The 27,738-nt window shown below is 41.4% G+C and overlaps 1 protein-coding gene across 1 annotated transcript in view; it reads left to right on the forward strand.

The window, feature by feature from the left end:
• Positions 1 to 27,738, forward strand: part of ACACA (acetyl-CoA carboxylase alpha) — a 993,014-nt gene that overhangs the window by 158,644 nt on the left and 806,632 nt on the right. The window contains exons 13-17 of the mRNA XM_040424192.1: positions 2,231 to 2,394; positions 7,357 to 7,507; positions 8,359 to 8,462; positions 19,910 to 19,991; positions 25,732 to 25,877. Of these exons, the coding sequence (XP_040280126.1) occupies positions 2,231 to 2,394; positions 7,357 to 7,507; positions 8,359 to 8,462; positions 19,910 to 19,991; positions 25,732 to 25,877 (647 nt within the window). The remainder of the gene's footprint in view (positions 1 to 2,230; positions 2,395 to 7,356; positions 7,508 to 8,358; positions 8,463 to 19,909; positions 19,992 to 25,731; positions 25,878 to 27,738) is intronic.

The following is a 27,738-nucleotide window of genomic DNA, read 5'->3' on the forward strand; positions in this document are numbered from 1 at the left end:
GGTCTTCTGAGATCCCTCAGTCGGGAAGATCCAATCCTGTTTGCCCCTGGGGAGGACCTCCTAACGCCGGGCCCAATCAACCATCCGAACCCCAGGCTTCTCAAGCTATCAGCCGGTTACTGAGCAGTCCATCCTCATAGGTCTGGGGTTATCTCAGAGGCTGGTGGGTACCCTAATGCTCAGCAGAAAGTCCAATATCTCTAGGGCATATCTTAAGGTGTGGAAAAGGTTCACCTCTTTTTGGGTGGGGACAGGTTTAACCAGTCCACTCCCAATATCCCTCTCATTCTGGATTTCCTTTAGGATGGGTTGGATATGGGTCTTTCCCAAACACTCTAAGGGTACAGGTGTCTGCCCTGGGTGCCCTCTACAACACTACTCTTTTATGATGTCCCCTGGGTTTCTAGGTTTTTAAAGGATTCTGATAGGCTAAAGCCTAGAATGAAGAATAGGATTGCACCGTGGAACCTGAATATAGTTCTTTTTAGGTTTGTCAGATTCCCCGTTTGAGCTTATAGATTCTGTCAGGTGGCTTACTCTTAAGACTGTGTTCCTGGTTGCAATATCCTCTGCTAGGAGAGTTAGTGAGCTTCGAGCCCTATCCATCCAGGAGCCCTTCCTTAGGGTTCTAAAGGATAAGTTAATATTTAAGCTGGACCCCAATTTCCTCCCAAAGGTAGTATCCACCTTTCACAGGTTCCAAGATATTATTCCCTCATTCTGTGCCAACCCCAGAAATGAGCAGGAAGCAGAATTCCATAACTTAGATGTAAGAAGGGCAGTAATTCATTATATAGATGCTACCAGAGAATGGAGGATAGACAAAAATCTATTTGCGCAGTTTTTTGGCCCTAATAGAGGCCAAAGAGCTCCATATCCCAGTGGATAATGAGTGCTATTACAGAAGCATATAGAGCCTCTGGTAAAGAGCCTCCTCCTTCTCACAGAGCCCATTCAGTAAGAACAGTGTCTAACTCCTGGGCTGAAAGAGCCTCTGCCTCCTTAGAGCAGATTTACAGGGCGGCTACTTGGAAGAGGGCCCATACTTTTACTATACATTATAGACTTGATGTATTTGCCAATGAGAAGATGGCCTTTGGCCTCAAGGTCCTGGGTGCGGTAGTCCTTCCCTGAGTTTGTTTCACTTTGTTAGTTATCTGATGTGCTGTCATGGAGACGACTGGGGAAATGAGTATTGCACTCACTGGTAATCCGGTTTCCTGGAAGTCTTCATGACAGCACATATTTCCCGCCCTTTTCTATTCTAGAATATTCTTTTTGGTTCTACCCTTTATCCTGGTTTCTGTTAAAATACACTGGCGATGAGGGTATTAACCTCTGTGTGTTCTCCTGTCCTACCAGAGGAAGTCGATCTCTGATGTGCTGTCATGGAGACTTCCAGGTAACTGGATTACCGGTGAGTGTAATACTAATATGGAAGAGTAACTAAAGGTTGTGTGTATGACCAAATTTTTTTTTTCTTTACATTAATGCATCTACACTGACTTCTTATTCACTTCTACATGATAGTGAGCATGTGAGCATGCTTGGTCAAAAAATAAAAAAAAATTAGGTTACTTTTAACATTAGTGTTATTCTTTTCCAGTATTGAGTTCCATCCTAGGGGCTCAATACCGTGAAAAAACTGATCGGTTTAATTCTTATGCATTCTGAATGGAGAGCATTCCGTTCAGGATGCATCCGTTTAGTCCCTCTTACGGTTATTTGGCCGGAGAGAATATTTCTGGAACACTTGCCGGCAATCGAAATGTATTAGTGTCGGATCCGGCATTAAAATTGCCGCATTGACTGATCCTGTCTTTCGGTCTGCACATGCGCAAACCTTTAAAAATGTGAAAATAATAAATACCGAATCCGTTTTTCCAGATGATACTGGAGAGACGGATCCGGTATTTCAATGCATTTGTCAGACTGATCCGTCTACAAAGATGACATCTGTGTGCATACAGATTTCACGCAAGTGTGAACGTACCCTTAGCCAAACACTAAATAATAAGAAAATGCCACTTAGTGGAAGAATGCCATAAAAATATTCTAATATAACATCACAGTTTATGAGAGTAAAATGAGATTTTTTTTTTTTTGTATTTATGCAATATAGTTGGATACTTATATTTTGTATTTATATAGCTCCATACCACTGTTCTTATCTAGTGTCGCCACTATTTTTATTTATACTTCTCTCAACTCTCTTTTATTTCTACCCGAGGGTTTCAAACCTAGCTCTGGAACTGTTCAGGAACTAAATTTCCGCAGCAACAAGAATGTCTGGGGCTACTTTAGTGTTGCTGCTGCAGGAGGTCTCCATGAGTTTGCTGATTCTCAATTTGGCCACTGTTTTTCCTGGGGAGAAAACAGAGAAGAAGCCATTTCGTAAGTTTTTGTTGGTGTGTGTGTTTATTTGTTTTTGTTTGTGTTTTTTTTTTTTTTGTTTGTGTAACAGCGTCCTCTGTGCGACGCTGTCCCCCTGCTCACCGCCGCGGTTCCGGGCACCGTGCTCATCTGTGATCGTGGTCTGTACTTCCCTGTCTCTGCTGCAGCTTTGGGTTCTGCCTGTGTGGTTAGTATTACCTTTGAAGATTCCGCTCCACAACTTCCATTCAACCTTAACACTGCTTGAACTCTGCTTCGGTTGTGGCAGTACGCATCACTCCCTGGGTGGAGCTGAGTTTTGTCAGGTGATCTTGTTAACCTATCCTGGCTCTCCTGCAGGTACTTTAGTAGCTCAGACCTCTAGCCAGACTCCTCAGTGTCAAGGTCTTAATCTTGTGCTAAAGAGCTTGCTTACCACTCGTGTTCCTGACTTCGTGCTTCCTTCCTGAACTTTGTTTATCTCCTATCCCAGCCTGCTTGCATCGACTCTCCTGTTGCCGATCCGGATTGTCTGACATTGCTCCTGTGCCGCCTGCTTTGACCCTTTGCTCGTCCTGACTACGTCTCTGCATCATCCTGTGGTTCCTGTCTTGTTGCTCCTGGTCATAACCCTGCCTAGTTTACTATGTCTATACTGTCGGTACCTTTGCAGGTACCTCCTGGTCTGTTTGGACCAGCTGTCATTGACTGGTTTAGGCTCCAGAGTAGCCCCTGACAACTACTGACGCTCAAGCCTATCCTCACCATCTGAGGCTCTAGTGAAATCCGGGTTAGTTGCTTAGTCACGCCCCTCTGGAGTATTGCTAGTCAGTGGCACAGTGGGTTCACATCTGCTGTTCCGTGATTGTAACAAAGTAATTATTATTTCTTTACTGTAACCACTGCTGCTATAATGAGGAGAGAAAGCGATGAAGTCTTTGTGAGTATTTTCCTATAGAAGCTAGGTATTAAAGGGGTTTTCTCATCTCAGAGAATGGGGGCATATCGCTAGGATATGCCCCCATTGTCTTATAGGTGCAGGTCCCACCGCTGGGACCCGCACCTATATTGAGAACGGAGCCCCGAAAGTGAAGCCCCAAAAATCTGCCCCATAGAAATAAATGGGAGCATGGGCCACGCATGCGCGGCACGCTCCCATTCACTTCTATGGGAGAGACAGGGATTAGCGCTTGGTGGTGGACGGACCCCGGGAAATCTGTGGTCCTCCAGCCACAGCGCTCCCTGCTCCGTTCTTGATATACATGTGGGTACCAGCGATAAGACCCACACCTCTCAGACAATGGGGCATATCCTCTGGATAGATCATCAGCTTCTGATCGGCGGGGGTCCGACACCCAGGACCCCCGCCGATCAGCTGTTTGATAAGGCAGCGGCGCTCCAGCAGCGGCGCTCCAGCAGCGCCGCGCCCTTCTCACTGTTTACCGCAGGCCCACTGACGTCACGACTAGTATCAACTAGCGTGGGCGCGGCTAAGCTCTGTTCACTTGAATGGAGCTTAGCCGCGCCCACGCTAGTTGATACTAGTCGTGACATCAGTGGGCCGGCGGTAAACAGTGAGAAGGCCGCGGCGCTGCTGCCTTCTCAAACAGCTGATGGGCGGGGGTCCCGGGTGTCGGACCCCTGCCGATCAGAAGCTGATGATCTATCCAGAGGATAGATCATCAGTTAAATGAAAGTGCAGAACCCATTTAAGGGACTGAGTTAATGAAAGTCATTGCTTAAATATACTGCGTGATTGCCCTATTATGAGGTATTGACGAGTAAGGCCTCCTGCACACGAACGTATTTTTTTGCGGTCCGCAAAAACGGGTCCCGTTTTTCCGTGATCCGTGACCGTTTTTTCGTCCGTGGGTCTTCCTTGATTTTTGGAGGATCCACGGACATGAAAAAAAAGTCGTTTTGGTGTCCGCCTGGCCGTGCGGAGCCAAACGGATCCGTCCTGAATTACAATGCAAGTCAATGGGGACGGATCCGTTTGACGTTGACACAATATGGTGCAATTTCAAACGGATCCGTCCCCCATTGACTTTCAATGTAAAGTCAGGAGTTAATATACCATCGGATCGGTCATGTCACTTACCAGTAGGAGGAGCTCCCGGCCGGACCTGTCACTTACCAGTAGGAGGAGCTCCCGACCGGACGCAGACCATCGCAGCTCGCAGGTAAGTATAATGGTTCTACAAATTGCTAAGTAACCATGGCAACCGGGACTGCAGTAGCGTCCTGGTTGCCATGGTTACTGATCGGAGCCCCAGCGATTAAACTGGGACTCCGATCGGTACACTCCGCTGCCACCAATGATAGGGGGGAGATTTTAATTAGGAGGGGGAGGGAGGGGAGAAGGCCCACTGGCCACCAACGAGTTAACTACAGGGGAGGGAGGGGGGCCGGCCGCACTGGCCACCAATGAGTTAACTACAGGGGAGGGGGGGGCCCACTGGCCACCAATGAGTTAACTACAGGGGAGGGGGGGGGCCGGCCGCACTGGCCACCAATGAGTTAACTACAGGGGAGGGAGGGGGGGGGGCGGCCACACTGGCCACCAATGTGTTAACTACAGGGGGGGGGCTGCCCCCTGCTGCCTGGCAGCACCTTCCAGGCAGCAGGGGGCAGTCATGTACACAGTTCTGTTAGTATATTCTAACCTGAAGCGTCCCCATCACCATGGGAACGCCTCTGTGTTAGAATATACTGTCGGTTCTGAGTTTTCACGAAGTGAAAACTCAGCTTTGAAAAAGCTTTTATACAGACGGATCTTCGGATCCGTCTGTATAAAAACTAACCTACGGCCACGGATCACGGATACGGATGCCAATCTTGTGTGCATCCTTGTTCTTTCACGGACCCATTGACTTGAATGGGTCCGTGAACCGTTGGCCGTTAAAAAAATAGGACAGGTCATATTTTTTTCACGGCCAGGAAACATGGATCACGGATGCGGCTGCAAAACGGTGCATTTTCGGATTTTTCCACGGACCCATTGAAAGTCAATGGGTCCGCGAAAAAAAACGGAAAACTGCACAACGGCCACAGGTGCACACAACGATCGTGTGCAGGAGGCCTAAGGGGCAAATAAACTTCTTGCACAGGGAACTTCTGTCTGTGTTTTGCACCTGTCATCAATACCATGTGAAACAAAGTTTCTACTTGCAAGACTCCTCCTATGGAGATTAACTTGTACAAGGCTTATAAACTATGCTGTCCTCTCACTTTGACCTTTTCTGTGGCAGAAAGTGGTCATGGTATGAAAGTTAGAGGATCAGTTTAACTTTATTTGCTGAAAAATATTGTAAACTCTTATGCTCCAAAGTATAAACTGCCATATGTGAGAAGAGGTGACTCAAAGAATTTCAGAATGTGTGGAATTGTTTCTACACAGCTACGCAATAGGGATACTTCTTCAGTGTACTTTTGATATGAACATAAAATGCCTTGTGTTCTTCTATTATATATAGGCTTTTATAAGTAAACGGGAAGAGTTTGAGGTTACTGCGAGTTGATCTGGTGTATTTGGTGTGTGTGGGTGTGCTTTATTGAAGCCTTATTTTTTTTGTTTGCCAAAACAACCTGTTTGTCACTTCAGTTGGAGTCTGTAATGTTATTATGATTTATTTTATCAATTTGGAAAATCTAATTAAAATGTGTACGCAGAAACTTCCTTAATATATTTACTTTTTTTAATGAATTAGCACTGTTTGTTTCTTCCGTTGTTACAGAAGCCACAATGGTTCTGCCTGATCAGTCTTCTGACCAATGCCATTGGTGCCCAGCATACCTCTTTGACTTATAATGGGGTCTGTCATTGTTTCAGTGAAATTTTGCCAAAACTGCTGACTGAGTCTTTGAACTGAGCATCTGGTGGCGATATGAACAGAGGCTTAGAATGGGTTATATTAAAGAGAATCTGTCACCAGTTTTATGGAGTCCTAACTGAGGGCAACATAAACTAATGGCAGATCCCCTTTCCAAAATGCTGGGTCACTTTCTTTAATTAACTCAGCCGTTTTGCCAAAATCTTGTATTGAACATCTCCAGTGCATAATGAGTTCTAAATATTCATGAGGTCATGTCTTTCCCCGCTCACTTGCTGCTGATTTATAGGGAAAAAACTGTTAGGCCTCATGCACACGACCATGCCGTTTTTTGCGGTCCGCAAACAGCGGATCCACAAAAAACAGAAGAAGCCCTTGTGCCTTCCACAATTTGTGGAACTGGCGACCCATTGTAGAAATGTCTATTCTTGTCCGCAAAACGGACAAGAATAGGACATGCTATATTTTTTTTGCGGGGCCACAGCAAGGTGCAACGGATGCGGACAGCACACGGAGGGTCCGCACCTGAGCCGCAAAAAATGTGGCTCGGATGCGGACCACAAAAACAGTCGTGTGCATGAGGCCTAAGTCAGAGGCAGGTAGGTGGGGAGAGCCGTGAGCTCATGAATATGGGGACTCATTGGCGTGCGCTGGAGTTGTTAGGTATTAAAAGTGAGAGCAGCAGAAAACTGAGGACAAATTCCCTTTAGGTTCTATTCACACGTCCGCAAAATAGGTCCACATCCGTTCCGCAATTTTGCAAAACAGATGCGGACCTATTCATTTTCAATGGGGCCGGAATGTGCTGTTCGCATCAGCGGATCCGCACTTCCGGATCTGTACTTGCGTTCCACAAAAAAATTGACCATATACTATTCTTGTCCGCAATTGTGGACAAGAAAAGGCATTTTCTATGAAAGTGCTGGCGATGTGCGGTCCGCAAAATGCAGAACGCACATTGCAGGTGTCCATGTTTTGCAGATCCACAAAACACATATGGACGTGTGAATGGACCCTTAAAGGAATGACTGTCCTATTGCAGGATGGAATACAAATCACTTGACATCATGTGAAACTAGCTGTTCAGGTAGTTGGCAGACATTAACGTTTACTATGAGAGTTGTGTTTAAAAATCCCCTTTCTTATTCAGTAATATGGTGGTTGCGTTAAAAGAATTGTCCATTCGTGGAGATTTTCGAACAACGGTGGAGTATTTGATAAAACTTCTTGAGACTGATAGCTTTCAGCAGAATAGAATCAACACAGGCTGGCTGGACAGACTAATCTCTGAAAAAGTGCAGGTAATAGCATTTTTAAGGGATTTTGTTTGCCTTTTTGATTGCTATCATAAATGAATTAACATGGCTCTGCTCACTTACACATTTGAGGCTTGATGGTCATCTTTGATGGTAAGAATTATAAATAGAATCAAAACAAGGATGTGAAAAGAGCCCAAGACTTTAAATGGGTTGTCCAGTTAAGACAAGAGGATAGGGGATAAATCTCTTATCGGTGGGGCTTTGACCACTGAGGCATGGTCCCTGTTTGAATGGAGCAGCGGACCCTCATGCGTGTTCCTAGCATCATTCAACTTTATGGGACTGCGGAGGTAGCTGAGTAGAAGCGCTTGGCTATCTCTGGCAAATTCCATAGTGCTGAAGGAAGCGAACATACGCATGCCCCCATTTTCATTATAGGCGAAGGGTTTTTCCAAGATGAGCAACAATTTGGCCAAGGAGATGGGAATGCCACAAAATGATTAAGAACCAATTACTCACCTGAAAATTCCTCTGCTGTTCCAGTGCTACCACTCTGGTTGTCCCTGTTGGTGTTTGTTTAATGTCCAGCAGCAATAATTTGCCCAGCTAACCATGTGATCATGGCATTGCGTCACTGGCCTCAGCCGTATACAGCATGAAACCACAGTTTTTATGGCATCCCCTCCTCCTTTTGGTAAAATTTTTGATGATCCCAGGAAAACCACAGATAAATTTTTTTAAACTTTGTAATGTGATCTTTTGTTCTGTACAGTATAAAGCTGAACTGATTCTAAAACCTATTTTGATTTACATTTGACCAATATTTTGCAGTGATAGACTTGGACAGAACATAGCATCTCTTTAAACATTCTCCTTCAATATTGGTTTCCTAGGCTGAACGTCCGGACACTATGCTTGGAGTTGTATGTGGAGCATTGCATGTGGCTGATGTGAACCTTAGAAATAGTGTCTCCAACTTCCTGCACTCATTGGAAAGGTACATTTTAAACACCTTGAATAGAATAATACAAATGAAGAAAATACATTAGCAGTAGAGTTTAAGATAAATGTAATTCTAAAAAGTCGTCTTAAAGTAAAACAACAAAGCAAAGTGATATTTGTAAAAAGCGATATATCTGAAACCACCCCATGGAGGTCAAAGGACACTGCTGCAGATCACCAGCTATCTGCAAACACCTCACTGGAGGTTTCTGGGCTTACAGTGGGACATTGAGACACCTTTATCATTTAAATATATTACTATATTGTATATATTTTATTGTAAACACAATAAAGGCTGTGGACACCTTTTTTTTTTGTGTTTTTGCATTGTACACATTTTGAGCTACTTGTTCTTTATTAGAAAATAGACCCTTTCTATGCACATCCTTGAGATTCTCTAGTAGCATGCTGTGTGTTTTTACTGTGTTCCTTATCTCTCATCTTATAAACACTCATATCTCAATTCTAATCTTACCGATAAGAATGTGGCTTAAATAAGTGTTTTTGAGCGATTAGCAATTTAGAGATGAGGGTTATTAGATGACCCGTACAACGTGGTATTATTTAAAGCGTTTCTGTCACCAGATTTAACCCTATTAAAGCTAGCTGACATTAGCGATGTGCCAATGCCAGCTAAACCTCACTAGCCTATTCCTACTTTTTTATTTATTTTAGAAAACACATAGAATTAGTACATAGATCAATGTCAATCACATTAGTGTATATAATATAGCAGTATATAACATATCCATCACAGCCATGTATATAATATAGGAATCATAGACCTCATTATAACCCATCCCCCCCGCATTGGCTGTCGTTCCCCTCAGTTCAATCAAGTACAACATACAGCAAGAGCATTAGCTATTTCTACGTGGTTCTGCGTGCAACTCTCCGATTCCTTTCAATATCCTCATATATTTTAATTTGTTGAAGGTATAGACCCCACTCCTATTCCTACTTTTAGCTATTCCCCCGTTACGCCAGAAATTTAACTTTTACAATATGCTAATTAGCCCCTAAGAGCAGGGGCGCGTTGTTACTGCTCCTAGAGGCTCCGTTCTCCCACCTTTTGTCGCCTCCCTCCAAGTCCTGATTGACAGGGCCAGGCAGCACTCGCATCTGTCTACCAGCCCTGTGCTCTGGTGAAATCTCTCGCCGTTCAGCATTCGGCGTAGGCACGGATTTCACCAGAGCACATGGCTTGCAGACAGATGCGAGCGCTGCCTGGCCCTGGAGGTGACAAAGGTGGGAGAACGGAGCCTCTAGGAGCAGGAACAATGCCCCCCCCCCCTTCCCCGCTCCTTAGAGGGTAATTAACATATTATAAAAGTTAGATTTCTGGCATAACGGGGGCATAGATAAAAGTAGGAATAGGCTAGTGAGGTTTAGTTGACATTAGCACATCGCTAATGTCAGCTAGCTTAATAGGGTTAAATTTGGTGACAGAAACCCTTTAAATCTCATTTTTTTATGTTTAACATATTTAGAGAATTTTTGATACTTTTAATTTTCCATATCAATATTTATACTTGAACAAAAAACATAAAATCCTGTAATTTTCACACTGGCCACTAAGCCTAACAATAGGTGCCACTTATTGGTCTGTACAGATCACTTTACTGCACTTAACTGCTTATCTGTACATAAAGGTGATATCATTACAGGCAGGATTAGAATGATAGATAAGACAGGATCCACCATTCACAATAGGTGATTGTCAAAGCTTATCTATTCTTTCCTTGTACAATGACCTCTGCACAGGTCACAGAGCATTGCTAGAAAACTCTTCCATAGAAGTAAATGAGGTCCCCTCCTGACCATTGTTTCTATGGCTCATGGTGATAATGTTCAGTTAACAGAATAAGGGCTCATGCACACAACCATATGCAAAATCATTTAAAAAAACAAAACGGAAGTTACTCTGTGTGCATTGCGTTTCTGTATGTCCGTTCTGCAAAAAAATAGAACATGTGCTTTACGGGCAAGGATAGGAGTTTTCTATTAGGGGTCAGCTGTTCTGTTCTGCAAAATACGGAATGCACACGGACGTCCATATTTTTGGCGGATCCATGTTTTGCAGACTGCAAAATACATACGGCCATGTGCATGAGCCCTAAATCTGTAATCGGAAAATAAAGAGTTTAGAAAGAAACTAATGGGGGTCATTTACTAACAGATATATGCCACTTGTTGGCGTATGTCTGTAGCAGATTGCAATCTGTGACTTTACCCTGCTCACATCAGGTCTAAGGGGCATGGCGTGGGCAGGGAAGGGGGTGAACCGGCAGGCCAGTCTCAGTTATCATTTTGCACACTTGTTTGCCGTAGAAAATTGTCTAATTCTACTCCAGCAAGGGAGCTGGCATACATTTAGACGGACAGTGGATATGCCGAAGTTATGTAAAGGCCTTTGCCTCTACATAAATTTGGTGCATCCACTGCCTGCTGAAGGGATATTAAGACTGGCGTCTAAAACTTAGGTCTTAATAAATGACCCCCTATATGTGTTGCTATCTTGTTTTAACTGGCAGATACAATTTTTGATCACACATTTCCTTTAACCTTTTATTCTGGTGAATGTGCTTAATAAAGTCCAATAGAAAAAATTATTTTAAGACCAAAATGAGTAAAATGCAATAAAAAAAAAAAAAAAAAAAAAAAAGCCCCCAAAGGTGTATAGCCTTTAACCCCTTAGGGACCCATGACGTACTGGTACGGCATGGATCCCGAGTCATTAAGGACCCATGACGTACCGGTACGTCATGTATAGTTCCGATCACCGCTGCCCGGCTGGCGGTGATCGTAACCTGGTGCCTGCTCAAATCATTGAGCAGGCACCTAGGCTAAATGCCCGGGGGGGTCCCGTGACCCCCCCGTGTCGGCAATCGCCGCAAACCGCAGGTAAATTCAGACCTGCGGTTTGCGGCCTTTTATTGTGCGGCAGCCGCTGGCGGAGGTACTATTGGGTCCCCATGGGGCTGTGGGGGGGTGGACCCGATGGCATGGAAGGCAGTGCGATGTCTAAGGAAGGCATCCAGCCCCCTGGATCTCACAGGCCAGAAGCTGTATGAGTAATACACACAGTATTACTCATACAGCCAATGCATTCCAATACAGAAGTATTAGAATGCATTGTAAAGGATTAGACCCCCAAAAGTTCAAGTCCCAAAGTGGGACAAAAAATAAAGTGAGAAAAAAAAGTTTCCCCCCCAAAAAATTAAGTTTCAAGTAAAAATAAACAAAAACGTCATTTTCCCCAAATAAAGGTTAAAAAAATTGGTAAAAAATAGGGTAAAAGTATACCTGTTAGGTATCGCCGCGTCCGTATCAACTGGCTCTATAAACATATCACATGACCTAACCCCTCAGATGAACACCGTAAAAAATAAAAACTGTGCTAAATAAACAATTTTTTTGTCATCTTACATCACAAAAAGTACAACAGCAAGCGATCAAAAAGGCATTTGCCCACCAAGATAGTACCAATCTAACCGTCACCTCATCCCGCAAAAAATGAGCCCCTACCTGAAACAATCGCCCAAAAAATAAAAAAACTATGGCTCAGAATATGGAGACACTAAAACATCATTTTTTTTTGTTTGAAAAAAGCTGTTATTGTGTAAAACTAACATAAATAATAAAGGGGCTTGGCCGTGAAGCAGAGTAGTATGGCCGCTTGATTCCAGAGCTCCTGCTCCAGCATAGCGTCTCAGACAAGCAGATCCCTCACATCGTGCTCTAAAGTGTACCTCTTGGTGCCATCTGGTACCGGAATCATCCCTGATGATGACCAGAGGAAAACGCAGCATGAAAAAGCAAGGGAAACTAGAGTTCTTCTTCGGACAAGATCGGGACAAAGATGGCGCCGGCGCACGAGTCCCGCATGAGTCCTCCCCCATCTATGGCCATCGTTGGATCCCCTCGAGCATCAGATGATGGAAGATCACAACATCAGAGCCCTCGGGAGTCACCGCAAAACACTGAAGCGAGTGAGTACAACAACAGGGGGGATAGGACGAGGCAAGACACAACAGCCTCCATTGGCTATGCAGCACTGAGATCCCCGACAACAAGCCCGGCGAAGCAAAGGCCCAGACTTCAAGACCCGGCACCTGGGGAAAGTGAAGCGGGTGACAGCCATGGTCAACATACTGAAGACACTCTACAAGAGGTGTTACATAGCTTCCCAACGGACGATAAACCTGCGTCCAGTATTTTGCTAAAAGAAATGTTCCTTGCATTTAACCATTCAGTTACCTCACATATATCACAGCTCCTAGTACCCATCCACTCGTCGGTTTCCGACCTGGGGAACAGAATTGATCATGTGGAGAACAAGATGGGAGAATTCGCTGAGTCGCACAATAGCCTATTAGATTCACATGATAGGCAAGCGGAAGAAATTGCATATCTTAGGGCTAAAGTGGCAGATTTGGAGGATCGATCCCGCAGAAACAACCTAAAGTTGCGTGGGGTGCCGGAATCCGTTCAAGCTGCTGATCTACAAAACTACATTAAACAGCTAATCAAACTTCTCCTGCCTACTAGCACCGATCAAGATCTTATAATAAACCGGGCGCATAGAATTGCGAAACCTAAGCACCTGTCGGATGATGTTCCAAGGGACGTGCTAGCCCGCTTACATTTTTTTCAGGCTAAGGAAGACACCTTGGCGGCGGCGAGAAAGATGGACGCGCTACCAGACCCATACCAACAAGTGAAGCTGTTTGCGGACTTGTCCATAGCTACTCTTCAGCAGCCACGCACGCTAGTTCCTATTACCTCAGCGTTGAGGTCACATTCCATTCAGTACCGGTGGGGATACCCGGTGAAATTGCTGATCCAAAAGAATGGAACTCTAACGGTTATTCGCACAGTGGAAGAAGGGAAGGCGATATTAGCCGCATGGAATATTGCTGTGGAGGATGCCCCTCAAGCAAAGTAACGCCGCTACTTGTCCGAGGAGGGAGAGTGGCACCGGGTAGAAAGCAGAAGACAGAAGAAACACCGATGAGAGGACTCTTCAATTTTTCCTGCATACAGCTGGAGCAGGAATCTGTTTCATTTTACAAGAAGTCTCCTGGTGGTAGGCAGGACTGTTTTTTCCCTGTATTGTTCGCAAGGGTGTGAGCTCTAAGGCCTAGTTCACACGAACGTATGGCTTTTATAGTTTTTTGCGGTCCGTTTTAAACGGATCCGTTGGTCCGTTTTTGAGTTCCGTTGTGTTTCCTTTCCGTTTTTCCGTTCCGTTTTTCCGTATGCCATACAGATGCATTTCCGTATGTGTTCCGTTTTTTTTGCGGACCCATTGACTTGAATGGAGCCACGACCCGTGATTTACGGCCAAATATAGGACAAGCTCTATCTTTCAACGGATTGGAAAAACGGAAATACGGAAACGGAATGCATACGGAACACATTCCGTTTTTTTTGCGGAACCATTGAAATGAATGGATCCGTATACGGACCGTATACGGAACACAAAAAAACGGCCCGTACACTCGCAAAAAAAACGTTCGTGTGAACTAGGCCTAACCCTTGTATTTTTTCACTACTGCCCCGACTAATGGGCAGACAGTTAAGATTTATATTGTTTCTGCTCTTATTTTATTTTTTCTATTTTTTCTTTTATATGTCATGTCAGTTTTTCATTGCATATACAATTATTGTATGGGAAGATGTGCGATTATTTTCTAGCTAATCTACTTCTAAAAAGATGGTACTAAAAATAGTCTCACTAAATGTTCGAGGCCTTAATAGCCCATACAAGAGACTGATGATGTGGAGGGAAGCGATCTCAACCAAATGTGATGTTTTTTGTGCACAGGAGACTCATATTATAGGTGTAGATGCAGAGAGGTTGAAAAACCCAGCTTTCCCAACTATGATACATTCACATGGTCCAAAGAAAAAAAGAGGTGTACTTCTAGCAATTAGGAATTCAGTGGTTCATACAGAGAAAAATACAGTGATAGATTCAGGGGGTCGATATATCATACACATCTGTTCCATAAACAATATTACATATACACTAGTGGTGGTGTATGCCCCAAATGTTAGACCTATAAAGTTCCTAAACAAGGTTTTTAAGAAAGTACAGTCCCTGAAGGAAGGTAGACTTATTATATGCGGGGATTTTAACATGATCCCTGATTCGCATCAGGATTCTTCTTCTACAGCAAGAACTGGTTCGAATGCCCTTGCCCAGTCCTTATTGGCAAATTCCCTATTTGATGTTTGGCGTATTCATCATGCTTCAGAAAGGGATTTTTCTTATTTTTCTCCAGCACATAATTCCTATTCTCGCATTGATCTGTTCTTAGTAGAGAGAGTCTCACTGACAGCTTCTAAAAGCTCCTCTATTGGGACAATCACGTGGTCGGACCATGCCCCAGTATCGTTAGAATTGGCAGAAGAGTTTGTCTCCCCTCCAAATTCCATGTGGAGAGCTAACGAATTTATATTAGCCAACAACAAGTATCAAGAAGAGATATCTTCAGCTTTGGTGGAATATTTCAAATTTAATGCTAAGTCTGGACCAAGCTCCAAAATTGTTTGGACTGCCCACAAGGCATACATAAGGGGTATCCTACTGAAACTAGGGCACAGGCATAAAAAACTAAGGGACAAACATCAGAGTGATCTTATAACGCAAATCCAAAAAATAGAAGAGCAAAACAAACTCACACCCTTGACAGAGCTTTCTGATAGGATTAGATTGCTCAGGAGTCAGCTCAGAGAAAGCTTTTTACACTCATACGAGCTTTCCCTCAAACAGATTAAAGCCAAATATTACTCTCAAGCGAATAAGGCAGGGAAACTCCTAGCAAATAGGGTGAAAACAAGGGCCTTAAAATCAAAAATTCCTTATCTGTGGGACCCCTCTAAATCATACAAGTTATACGACCCTAAGGATATTGCAAACAGGTTCATGTCCTATTATTCACAATTGTACAACCTGAAGGAGGAGCCAGGTTTTTCTCCTGCATCCCCAGATGTGATGAAAAACTTCCTGAGGTCCTTAAATATTCCTTCCTTGGACTCAACCCAGAAGGAATCCCTTTGTAACCCCATATCGCAGGAAGAAATATCTAGAATAATAAAAGACTTGCCAAATCAAGAGTCCTGGTCCAGACGGTCTACCAAATTCCTACTATAAAATATTCTCTGATACCTTGCTCCCTCATTTACATGCAGCCCTGTCTAGTGCCATGACAACTGGTATAATGCCCAAAGAAATGTTAGAAGCGGTCAGTGTCACTTTACCTAAACCTGGTAAGGAACCCTCCATCCCACAATATTTCCGCCCCATTTCCCTACTCAATACTGATCTAAAGATCTACGCAAAGATCCTAGCAGCTCGGCTTGCTGACATAATCCCCACTTTAGTAGCCCCTGATCAAGTGGGGTTTGTAAAAGGGCGCCAGATTACAGATAACTCCAGAAGAGTGTTGAATCTAATTGACTTTGCTAACAGATCAAGAACCCCGACAGTATTGGTTACTTTGGATGCCGAGAAGGCCTTCGACCGAGTTAACTGGGAGTGGGTCTTCTCGGTACTTCACAAAATGGAATTCCCCGAATTTATCGTGTAAGCTATAAAGGTTCTCTACTCAAACCTCTCAGCCCGAGTATTAACAAATGGAGTGTTATCTGACCCCTTTGCCTTGTCCAATGGCACTAGACAGGGGTGTCCTTTGTCGCCTTTAATATTTATTCTATCTTTAGAACCCTTGGCGCAGGCAATACGTCAAGAGGAAGCAGTAAGTGGAATCAGTATATGGAACAGGCAACACTACATATCTTTGTATGCAGACGACATAATTTTGTCTCTATCCAATCCCCAGGTGTCCCTGAAGACGGTAATGGATATTATCCGTTCCTACGGGGCTGTCTCATATTATAAAATAAATGAGAGTAAATCTCAAGCTCTCCCATTGGGAATCCCAGATAAAACTCTATCTAAAATGAAAGAGGATTTCACTTTAGATTGGCAGAAATCTAAGATTCAATACTTAGGGTTTAATGTGACTGCTACCCCCCAGGAGCTATACAAAGCAAATTTTCCACCTCTACTGTTATCATTACAACCTGAGCTTGATAATATGGCAAAGGCAGAACTATCATGGCTAGGCCGTATTGCAGCCTTTCAGCAACATATTCTCCCTAAGCTATTGTACTTATTCCGCACTATCCCTATCCCCATTCCAAGTTCCTTTTTTAATTTAGCAAATAAAATGTTAAATGCCTTCATTTGGCATAAGTCAAGGCCAAGAGTGGCGAAAAGTATAATGTATAGACATAAGAGGAGTGGAGGAGTAGGTCTGCCAAACCTATATGACTATTATCTAGCTTCTAGAGTTAATCAGTTGAGAGAATGGTGGAAAGAAGAGAGAGAAACATTGGGTGCATATTGAACAGTCACAAACTGCAGGTCATAGCTTACGCGCCTTACTCATGGCCGCACTACATGATGACTACTCAAATATACATCCCGCTTATTATGTCTCCACGTCTCTGGCTTTATGGAAGATATACCATGACAGAGGAAAGGAAACACCAGTATCAATGGCACATCTAGTGCCAATTGATTCTCTACAACACCTGTCTGATAGCCTGAATCTAAAGCATGGAAGGACAAGGGTATAAAAACAGTGGCAGACATAGTGTTAGGATCCGCATTAAAACCCTTTGACACCCTTAAGCATAATTTTGACATCTCCCCAAGAGAAGCCTTTTCTTATATTAAAATAAAACATGCGTTGGGGAATAACCCATCCTTTAGACTAACAGGTCATATACAGTTATTAATCTGGTGGTCCGCAGCAAACCAGGTACATACTGGGATTAGATTTTTATACATGTTTTTAGGGGATAAGGATCAATTTGTGAAAACAGCTCCACTTCTATCTTGGGAAAAAGACCTAAATAGGACATTTACTTTGGCACAGTGGATTTCCGCACACAAGGTAGCAATTGCCACTTTTAGATGTTCCTCACATTTAGAAGCCTACATCAAAACAACACTTAGGTGGTATTACACCCCAGTCAGGTTACATATGTTTTTCCCCAGTACAAGTGTACACTGTGGGAGAGGATGTGGCGGGCGTGGGACACTATTTCATATCCTTTGGTCATGCCCGTGGGTTTGTTCCCTTTGGAACCAGGTGTTTAATGAGATTTCTGAGATCGTTGGACATAAGATTACTCCAGACCCGGCCTTGGCCTTGTTACTGATAGATCTTGACAAATTACCTGTCAGATTTAGGGTTATTGTAGCCCATCTAATGATAGCCACCAAATTAGCAATCACAAGAAACTGGAAAAGTGCAATTATCCCTGATATACAAGAAATAGTCAGGTCTGTGGACACAACCAGATCGTATGAATATATGTTAGCACATCAACGGTTCCGAGTGAATCATCATCTTCAGGCATGGGGGGCCTGGAGGAGTCTGAATCCAACGATTCAGGAAAGATTGGGGTTGTGATGAGGGTCTTGGGGCGTACCAGAGGGCGGGAAACATTTGAAAATTTGTGTTGAGCTAAGCATATCTTAAAATTTCTGAAAACATCTTAACACAGAACTGACACAGTATAGACATGACTTTGTTTTAATTTGATTTAATCTGATTTGATTTGGTTATACATTATTTGCTGTATTAATGATTTGTGTTATCATTTGATATGGTGGAAAACATTGGAGATATGTGTTTATCTATATTTTTTGTACATGTTAAATGTATATCACGGATGTGAACACTTTCTCTGATAATAAAAACTTATTGAAAGTAACATAAATAATAAAAAGTATACATATTTGGTATCGCCGCATTCGTATCGAACGGCTCTATAAAAATATCACATGCTAACCCCTCAGATGAACACCGTAAAAAATAAACTCTGCTAAATAAACCATTTTTTTGTCACCTTACATCACAAAAAGTGTAATAGCAAGCGATCAAAAAGTCACACGCACCCCAAAATAGTGCCAATAAAACCGTCATCTCATCCCGCAAAAATCATACCCTACCCAAGGTAATCGCCCAAAAACTGAAAAAATTATGGCTCTCAGATTATGGAAACCCTAAAACATGATTTATTTATTTTTTGTTTCAAAAATGAAATCATTGTGTAAAACTTGCATAAATAAAAAAAAAAAGTATACATATTAGGTATCGCCGCATTTGTGACAACCTGGTCTATAAAAATATCAAATGATCTAACCTGTCAGATGAATATTGTAAATAACCAAAAATAAAAACTGTGCCAAAACAGCTATTTCTTGTTATCTTGCCTCACAAAAAGTGTAATATAGAGCAACCAAAAATCATATGTATCCTAAACTAGTACCAACAATACTGCCACCCTATCCCGTAGTTTCTAAAATGGGGCCACTTTCTTGGAGTTTCTACTCTAGGGGTGCATCAGGGGGGCTTCAAATGGGACATGGTATCAAAAAAAACAGTCCAGCAAAAACTGCCTTCCAAAAACCGTATGGCATTCCTTTCCTTCTGCGCCCTACCGTGTGCCCGTACAGCGACCACATATGGGGTATTTCTGTAAACTACAGAATCAGGGCCATAAATATTGAATTTGGTTTGGCTGTTAACCCTTGCTTTGTAACAGGAAAAAAATTATTAAAATGGAAAATCTGCCAAAAAAGTGAAATTGCATCTCTATTTTCCATTAATTATTGTGGAACACCTAAAGGGTTAACGACGTTTGTAAAATCAGTTTTGAATACCTTGAGGGGTGTAGTTTATAGAATGGGGTAATTTTTGGGTGGTTTCTATTATGTAAGCCTCGCAAAGTGACTTCAGACCTGAACTGGTCCCTAAAAAGTGCGTTTTTAAAAATTTCAGAAAAATTTCAAGATTTGCTTCTAAACTTCTAAGCCTTGTAACATCCCCAAAAAATAAAATATCATTCCCAAAATGATCCAAACATGAAGTAGACATATGGGGAATGTAAAGTAATAACTATTTTTGGAGGTATTACTATATATTATAGAAGTAGAGAAATTGAAACTTGAAAATTTGCATTTTTTTCCCACAAATTTTTGGTAAATTTGGTATTTTTTTATAAATAAAAATGAATTTTTTTGACTTCATTTTACCAGTGTCATGAAGTACAATATGTGACGAAAAAACAATCTCAGAATGGCCTGGATAAGTCCAAGCATTTTAAAGTTATCAGCACTTAAAGTGACACTGGTCAGATTTGCAAAAAATGGCCAAGTCCTTAAGGTGAAATAGGGTTGAGTCCTTAAGGGGTTAAAGAGCCTTTTATAATTGGACAACTCTTTTTGGAAAGGTACCTTCTGATTTCTGTTGAGGATATTTCTGTACATGTTATGTTTCATAAGGAAATGTTTGTTAGTTGATTCAATCGTATTGGATGTCTGAAATATGAATCTTTCATTTTCTTACATTACAGAGGTCAAGTCTTAGCAGCACATACACTACTAAACGCTGTAGATGTGGAGCTAATCTATGAGGGGATGAAATATGTTCTTAAGGTAAATAATTGTTCTGCTCAGAAAACAATTGAATAGAATTTCATACATCGTTTTTAGTAAGTTGGAGAGTTTTTTTTACATGAACCACAGTGAGTGCATCAGGTAATGAATTGAATAATTTTTCTTGCAATAAAGTTAAAAGGTCATGCACAACGGAGTAAGGTGAGAGTTAACCATAATACAGCTCCTTATGGGGGCTGTATAATTTGTGCCTAAAAGGACATTCACGCAACAGTGAAAAAAATCATGCTGTCAGTTTCTATTGTCATTTTGCATCCGTGTGTGCATCCATTTTCTGGCAGTCTATCAATTTTTAGCAGCTGTTTTGCATCCATTTTGCTTATGTTTTGACAATCGTGACAGATATATAGATATAGATAGGTGTGTGTATATATATATATATATATATATATATATATATATATATATATATATATATATATACACCTAACGAAAAAGGTAAGACTGCACTCCGGAATAGTAGTGAAATAAAAGATTTTAATCACCCATAATATGGCAAACTTGCGACGTTTCGGCTCACAAGAGCCTTTCTCAAGCCTTGAGGAAGGCTCTTGTGAGACGAAACGTCGCAAGTTTGCCATATTATGGGTGATTAAAATCTTTTATTTCACTACTACAGGGAGTGCAGAATTATTAGGCAAGTTGTATTTTTGAGGATTAATTTTATTATTGAACAACAACCATGTTCTCAATGAACCCAAAAAACTCATTAATATCAAAGCTGAATATTTGTGGAAGTAGTTTTTAGTTTGTTTTTAGTTTTAGCTATTTTAGGGGGATATCTGTGTGTGCAGGTGACTATTACTGTGCATAATTATTAGGCAACTTAACAAAAAACAAATATATACCCATTTCAATTATTTATTTTTACCAGTGAAACCAATATAACATCTCAACATTCACAAATATACATTTCTGACATTCAAAAACAAATCAGTGACCAATATAGCCACCTTTCTTTGCAAAGACACTCAAAAGCCTGCCATCCATGGATTCTGTCAGTGTTTTGATCTGTTCACCATCAACATTGCGTGCAGCAGCAACCACAGCCTCTAAGACACTGTTCAGAGAGGTGTACTGTTTTCCCTCCTTGTAAATCTCACATTTGATGATGGACCACAGGTTCTCAATGGGGTTCAGATCAGGTGAACAAGGAGGCCATGTCATTAGATTTTCTTCTTTTATACCTTTTCTTGCCAGCCACGCTGTGGAGTACTTGGACGCGTGTGATGGAGCATTGTCCTGCATGAAAATCATGTTTTTCTTGAAGGATGCAGACTTCTTCCTGTACCACTGCTTGAAGAAGGTGTCTTCCAGAAACTGGCAGTAGGACTGGGAGTTGAGCTTGACTCCATCCTCAACCCGAAAAGGCCCCACAAGCTCATCTTTGATGATACCAGCCCAAACCAGTACTCCACCTCCACCTTGCTGGCGTCTGAGTCGGACTGGAGCTCTCTGCCCTTTACCAATCCAGCCACGGGCCCATCCATCTGGCCCATCAAGACTCACTCTCATTTCATCAGTCCATAAAACGTTAGAAAAATCAGTCTTGAGATATTTCTTGGCCCAGTCTTGACGTTTCAGCTTGTGTGTCTTGTTCAGTGGTGGTTGTCTTTCAGCCTTTCTTACCTTGGCCATGTCTCTGAGTATTGCACACCTTGTGCTTTTGGGCACTCCAGTGATGTTGCAGCTCTGAAATATGGCCAAACTGGTGGCAAGTGGCATCTTGGCAGCTGCACGCTTGACTTTTCTCAGTTCATGGGCAGTTATTTTGCGCCTTGGTTTTTCCACACGCTTCTTGCGACCCTGTTGACTATTTTGAATGAAACGCTTGATTGTTCGATGATCACGCTTCAGAAGCTTTGCAATTTTAAGAGTGCTGCATCCCTCTGCAAGATATCTCACTATTTTAGACTTTTCTGAGCCTGTCAAGTCCTTCTTTTGACCCATTTTGCCAAAGGAAAGGAAGTTGCCTAATAATTATGCACACCTAATATAGGGTGTTGATGTCATTAGACCACACCCCTTCTCATTACAGAGATGCACATCACCTAATATGCTTAATTGGTAGTAGGCTTTCGAGCCTATACAGCTTGGAGTAAGACAACATGCATAAAGAGGATGATGTGGTCAAAATACTAATTTGCCTAATAATTCTGCACGCAGTGTAGATATGATCCAGAAATGGGACTTTGAGAGTACCTGCGCCAGGTTTTTGAGATCGTCGCTTTTGCCTCTTCCAGATCCTACCTGGTTGGAAAACTATGTCCTTCTCCCTTCCTCCTCCCCCCAAAATGCCTCTCTGTGATATATAGACAATTACTGTCTGGTAGAGATAAGCAGACCCCAGCTTATTTGAGGGAATGGGAGAGAGAACGGAGTATCACATTGAATGACCGGGATAAAGCATTTGTGCTATCTCACTCACATGGATTCTCAGGGTGTGTGCGGGTCCAAGAGAATTCGGTGAAGATACTGACTAGGTGGTATCGTACACCGGAATTTCTTCACAAAATTAACTTAATCCCTTCAAGTGAATGCTGGAGATGTTCCAATGGGGTAGGTAACATCTCACACATTTGGTGGGCTTGTCAGTCACTGAGACATTTCTGGCATGAAATTGAAACTACTATTAATAAGGTATGCCAGGTCAATATTGTTCTCACTGGTCCATTGATCCTATTATGGCGTCCAGGGAAAAACTTTAGACCAAATAAATCCTCGCTAGCTACTCACATGATTACAGCTGCAAAACTCCTTATTCCTATTAAATGGAGGGAGGTAGACCCGCCAACCTTGGCAATGTGGTATGAGAAAATGAATTTAATGTGTCGGATGGAAGAGTTGGCGGGGTGGGAAAATAATAGGAAATTGTTCCTTAGAACCTGGCAGCCCTGGCTCGTACATATGGAAGAGAAGTATGCTCAGGACAAAGGTTAGCACCTTTCCCAACAGGGGGTATAATAGAGTTTGCGTGTTTCATCCATTCACATCCATTCACATTCTTTATATTTCAGAGGAATAGGTACTGTGGTGATAGCATGAGGATTTAATACTTGACATCCTGACTGACTTGTTTTTTCCCCCCTCTGTCCTTTTGTTTAATGGTTTTTATGTATTTTCTTTCATACTGCCTGGAGTAGGTGGAGGCAATGACTAGGGGGATGTCATACCAGCCAATTCTCTGTTTGTGGCCTCCAAGATAAAATAGCATGAATGGAAGAGTCAGTTGACTCTGGCCTTATAGGCTATTATATGACATTTCTTACTTGTGGCTGGAAGGACTTATCCTACTGGTCGACCCTCTCTCTGCTTCGTATGAAGATCAAAATAATGTAACAATGTTGGATTTGTCGTCTTTAATATCTGATGCATTTAATTGAACATTGTATGTCTTTATGCAGAAAAATGATATAAATAAAGATTTAAAAAAAAAAAAAAAGTTCACCTGTACAGGTTAGAATGCAGTTTCATTCTGAAATTTCACCCACAAGCCAAATATCCCTAACTTTTTGTGAGTAGTGTAATTGTTCAGGGTTTCTAAAATTACTCAAACAAATAAAAAAAAAAAGTCTAAAAGGTACAAAACTGAGAATGTAATAAAGTGGTACAAAGGAGGTAGAATGCCAGGGCAGTATAATCCCTAAAATGCCAGGGCAGTATAATCCCTAAAATGCCAGGGCAGTATAACTACCCCACAAGTGACCCCATTTTGGAAAGAAGACACCCCAAGGTATTCCGTGAGGGGCATGGCGAGTTGCTAGAATTTTTTATTTTTTGTCACAAGTTAGTGGAAAATGATGATGATGATTTTTTTTTTTTTTTTTTTTTACAAAGTCTCATATTCCACTAACTTGTGACAAAAAAAATAAAAACTTCCATGAACTCACTATGCCCATCACGAAATACCTTGGGGTGTCTTCTTTGCCCAACTTCTCCTGAGTACAGCGATACCACATGTGTGACACTTTTTTGCAGCCTAGGTGGGCAAAGGGGCCCACATTCCAAAGAGCACCTTTAGGATTTCACAGGGCATTTTTTACACATTTTGATTTCAAACTACTTCCCACACATTAGGGCCCCTAAAATGCCAGGGCAGTATAACTACCCCACAAGTGACCCCATTTTGGAAAGAAGACACCCCAAGGTATTTCGTGATGGGCATAGTGAGTTCATGTAAGTTTTTATTTTTTGTCACAAGTTAGTGGAATATGAGACTTTGGAAGGAAAAAAAAATCATAATTTTCCGCTAACTTATGACAAAAAATAAAAAGTTCTATGAACTCACTATGCCCATCAGCGAATACCTTAGGGTGTCTACTTTCTGAAATGGGGTTATTTGTGGGGTTTTTCTACTGCCTGGGCATTGTAGAACCTCAGGAAACATGACAGGTGCTCAGAAAGTCAGAGCTGCTTCAAAAAGCGGAAATTCACATTTTTGTACTATAGTTTGTAAACGCTATAACTTTTACCCAAACATTTTTTTTTTATCAAAGACATGTAAAACAATAAATTTAGAGAAAAATTTATATATAGATGTCATTTTTTAAAAAAAACTTTACAACTGAAAGTGAAAAATTTCATTTTTTTGCAAAAATTTAGTAAAATTTCGATTAATAACAAAAAAAGTAAAAATGTCAGCAGCAATGAAATACCACCAAATGAAAGCTCTATTAGTGAGAAGAAAAGAGGTAAAATTCATTTGGGTGGTAAGTTGCATGACCGAGCAATAAACGGTGAAAGTAGTGTAGTGCAGAAGTGTAAAAAGTGGTCTGTTCATTAAGGGTGTTTAAGCTAGGGGAGCTGAGGTGGTTAAAAAGTGGGTTTGGGAAATTTTCAGAAAAATTTCAAGATTTGCTTCAAAACTTCTAAGCCTTGTAACATTCCCAAAAAATAAAATGTCATTCACAAAATGATCCAAACAAAGCAGACATATGGGGAATGTAAAGTAATAACTATTGGGTTTTACTATCTGTTTTAAAAGCAGAGAAGTTTGGAAAGTTTACATTTTTTTTATTTATTTTTGTAAATTTGGTAATTTTTTTAAAATAAAAATTTAAAATATTGACTGAAATTTACTATGGTGAAGTACAATGTGTCACAAGAAAATAATCTCAGAATGGCTTGGATAAGTAAAAGCGTTCCAAAGTTATTACCACATAAAATCACACGTGTCAAATTTCCAAAAAAACTGCATGATCCTTAAGGTTAAAAATGGCAGTGTCCAGAAGGGGTTAAAACAATCCACTATTGAGTGTGTTTGTGGTTCTGTAGCAAAAAGTTAAATAGGGATCTATAAAATAAACATCTTTTTGTCTACAGATTGAATAATTGACAACCCTCATAATGTTAATGTAAGAAATCTTAAAATTTTATCTCAGCATAATTTATGACTGTGAACTCCTTCAATCAGTGATAACTTCATCTATTCATTCACATAAATATATATGCATTGTGGCAAATACTACACCCCTGAAGGCCTACTGATTTATTGAATTTTTTTTAAAGAAAGTAGTAATACAGTACTATTCATTTTTAGAACCGAAAACTCAATGATTGGTGACATTTTTAGTGCTAACCTAGTAGACAATAGGTCTGTACACAGTAGTATCCTTTTCTCAGAATTGTTCAGTCTAAATAGTTGTATGATTATATTTGGAGTCATGTTTTTATACTTGGTGTATCTAATTTTATTTTATTTTTTTTTAATAAATTCCAGGTTACACGTCAGTCTCCAAATTCCTATGTTGTAATAATGAACAACTCCTGCGTGGAAGTAGACGTGCACAGACTGAGTGATGGTGGTCTCCTCTTATCATATGATGGCAGCAGCTATACAACCTATATTAAAGAAGAAATTGACAGGTTCTACATTGTTTTTGTATTTACTTTCTCTGCCTAAAGTGGTTATGTCATGATTGATGTAAAAATGAAAATATGACATGATATAGTACTAAGCAATGCCTTTCTAACAAAGCTAGAATCAGCCCTGTACCTCACATGAGTCCAGAGATCTCCACATTTACTGCTCCAATTGCTCTTGTAGACTGTCTTCAACCTCGCAGCTCAGGGGGCTTTCCTTCTGCAGCTATCTCCCTGTAACTACCACAGCTTCTAACAACATATGGCTTGTGGCAGTTTAAGATTTAAACTGAGCTTGTTAGACCAGCTTAGAGAGACGGACAAAAAAAATAAGGAAAATAACAAACAGCAGGTGGCGCTATACAGATACATTTTGAGTAGCTCACTGGATATACTTTTGTAATTACATGTAATACAAAAAAAAAAAAAAAGTATTCACCTCCAGATGCTGGTTTGAACAATGTAGAATACGTTTCGTGACACATCCCTTTTAAAATAAGACTTCGATAAGTTGATATGAGACCCTTTTTATGTTTTAGATAAATGCTTTTTTTTGTGCCACAGGAATTTTTTGTGCCTCTCTAATCTCTTAAGTCACAAAGCTTATTATGCCTTAGGGCTCATGCACAAGAACGTATTTTCTTTCCGTGTCCGTTCAGTTTTTTTTGCGGATCATATGTGGAACCATTCACTTCAATGGGTCAGCAAAAAAAAAAAAAAAACTGAATTTACTCCGTGTGCATTCAGTTTCCGTATTAACATATTTCCGTTCCTCAAAAAAAAAAAATAGAACATTTCCTATTATTGTCCGCATTACGGACAAGGATAGTACAGTTCTATTAAGGGCCAGCAGCTCCTTTCCGCACGGAATGCACACAGATGTCATCCGTATTTTTGCAGACCGCAAAATGCATGTGGTCGTGTGCATGAGCCCATATTTACGCAGTCTGTGTTCGGTCAGTGATTTCTATCAGTGATTGTGAGCCAAGACTAGGTGCAGCTTCTAAACACACAGCAGGTGCAGGTCTTTACCATATAAATTATTTCTGTATAGGCTTCACTCTCTTGTTTTTGGCTTACAATCACTGTTGGAAATCACAGACTGAAACGCTGTCGTATGAATAAGGCCATCCGCGCCAATTAGACCACATTGATTTAAAGAGGTATTCTTGAAGAATAATTTTCATTCCAGAGTCAAAGATGGTTAAAATAACAAACCATCATTACTTGCCTCACTGATTCCCCCTCCAGCCAGTAGTTGTGTCTAAACCAGTTTTGGCATGCAGAGACTGGAAAGTAGAGAGGGGTGAGTATCGGAGCACTAGCCAAACAGAAGCAGTGTTGGATCAGTGAGGTAAGTAATAATGATTTGTGGATTTTGCCACAGATTTCACCCTGTGCATTGCAAATTTGCTGCGATATTCCGCAGCTTATCTGCATGTGTTGGGGTACATTCACACGACCATATGAATAGGTCCGCATCAGTTCGACATATTTACGGAATGAGTGCAAACCTATTCATTTCAATGGAGCAGCAAAAGATGCGGACAGCACACAGTGTGCTGTTTGCATCCGTAGTTCCATTCTGCGGCCCCGCAAAAAAAATATATAGAGCATGTCCTATTTTAGTCTGCAATCAGACTAGAATAGATAGTTCTATCATAGGGCTGGCTGGGTGTGTGTGGTCTACAAAATGCGGAATGCACACTGCCGGTATCCGTGTTTTGTGGATCCGCAGTTTGCGGACTGAAAAACACATAGTCATATGAATGCATTGTTAACATGCTGACACTCTTGCAGGTAAGATATTTAAAACTGTAGGGCCCTTGTATACAAGGAAAGAAAGCAGAGACACAATACCTTC

Source organism: Bufo bufo, chromosome 3 (genome assembly GCF_905171765.1).
Source record: "Bufo bufo chromosome 3, aBufBuf1.1, whole genome shotgun sequence".
Taxonomy (NCBI): Eukaryota; Metazoa; Chordata; class Amphibia; order Anura; family Bufonidae; genus Bufo; species Bufo bufo.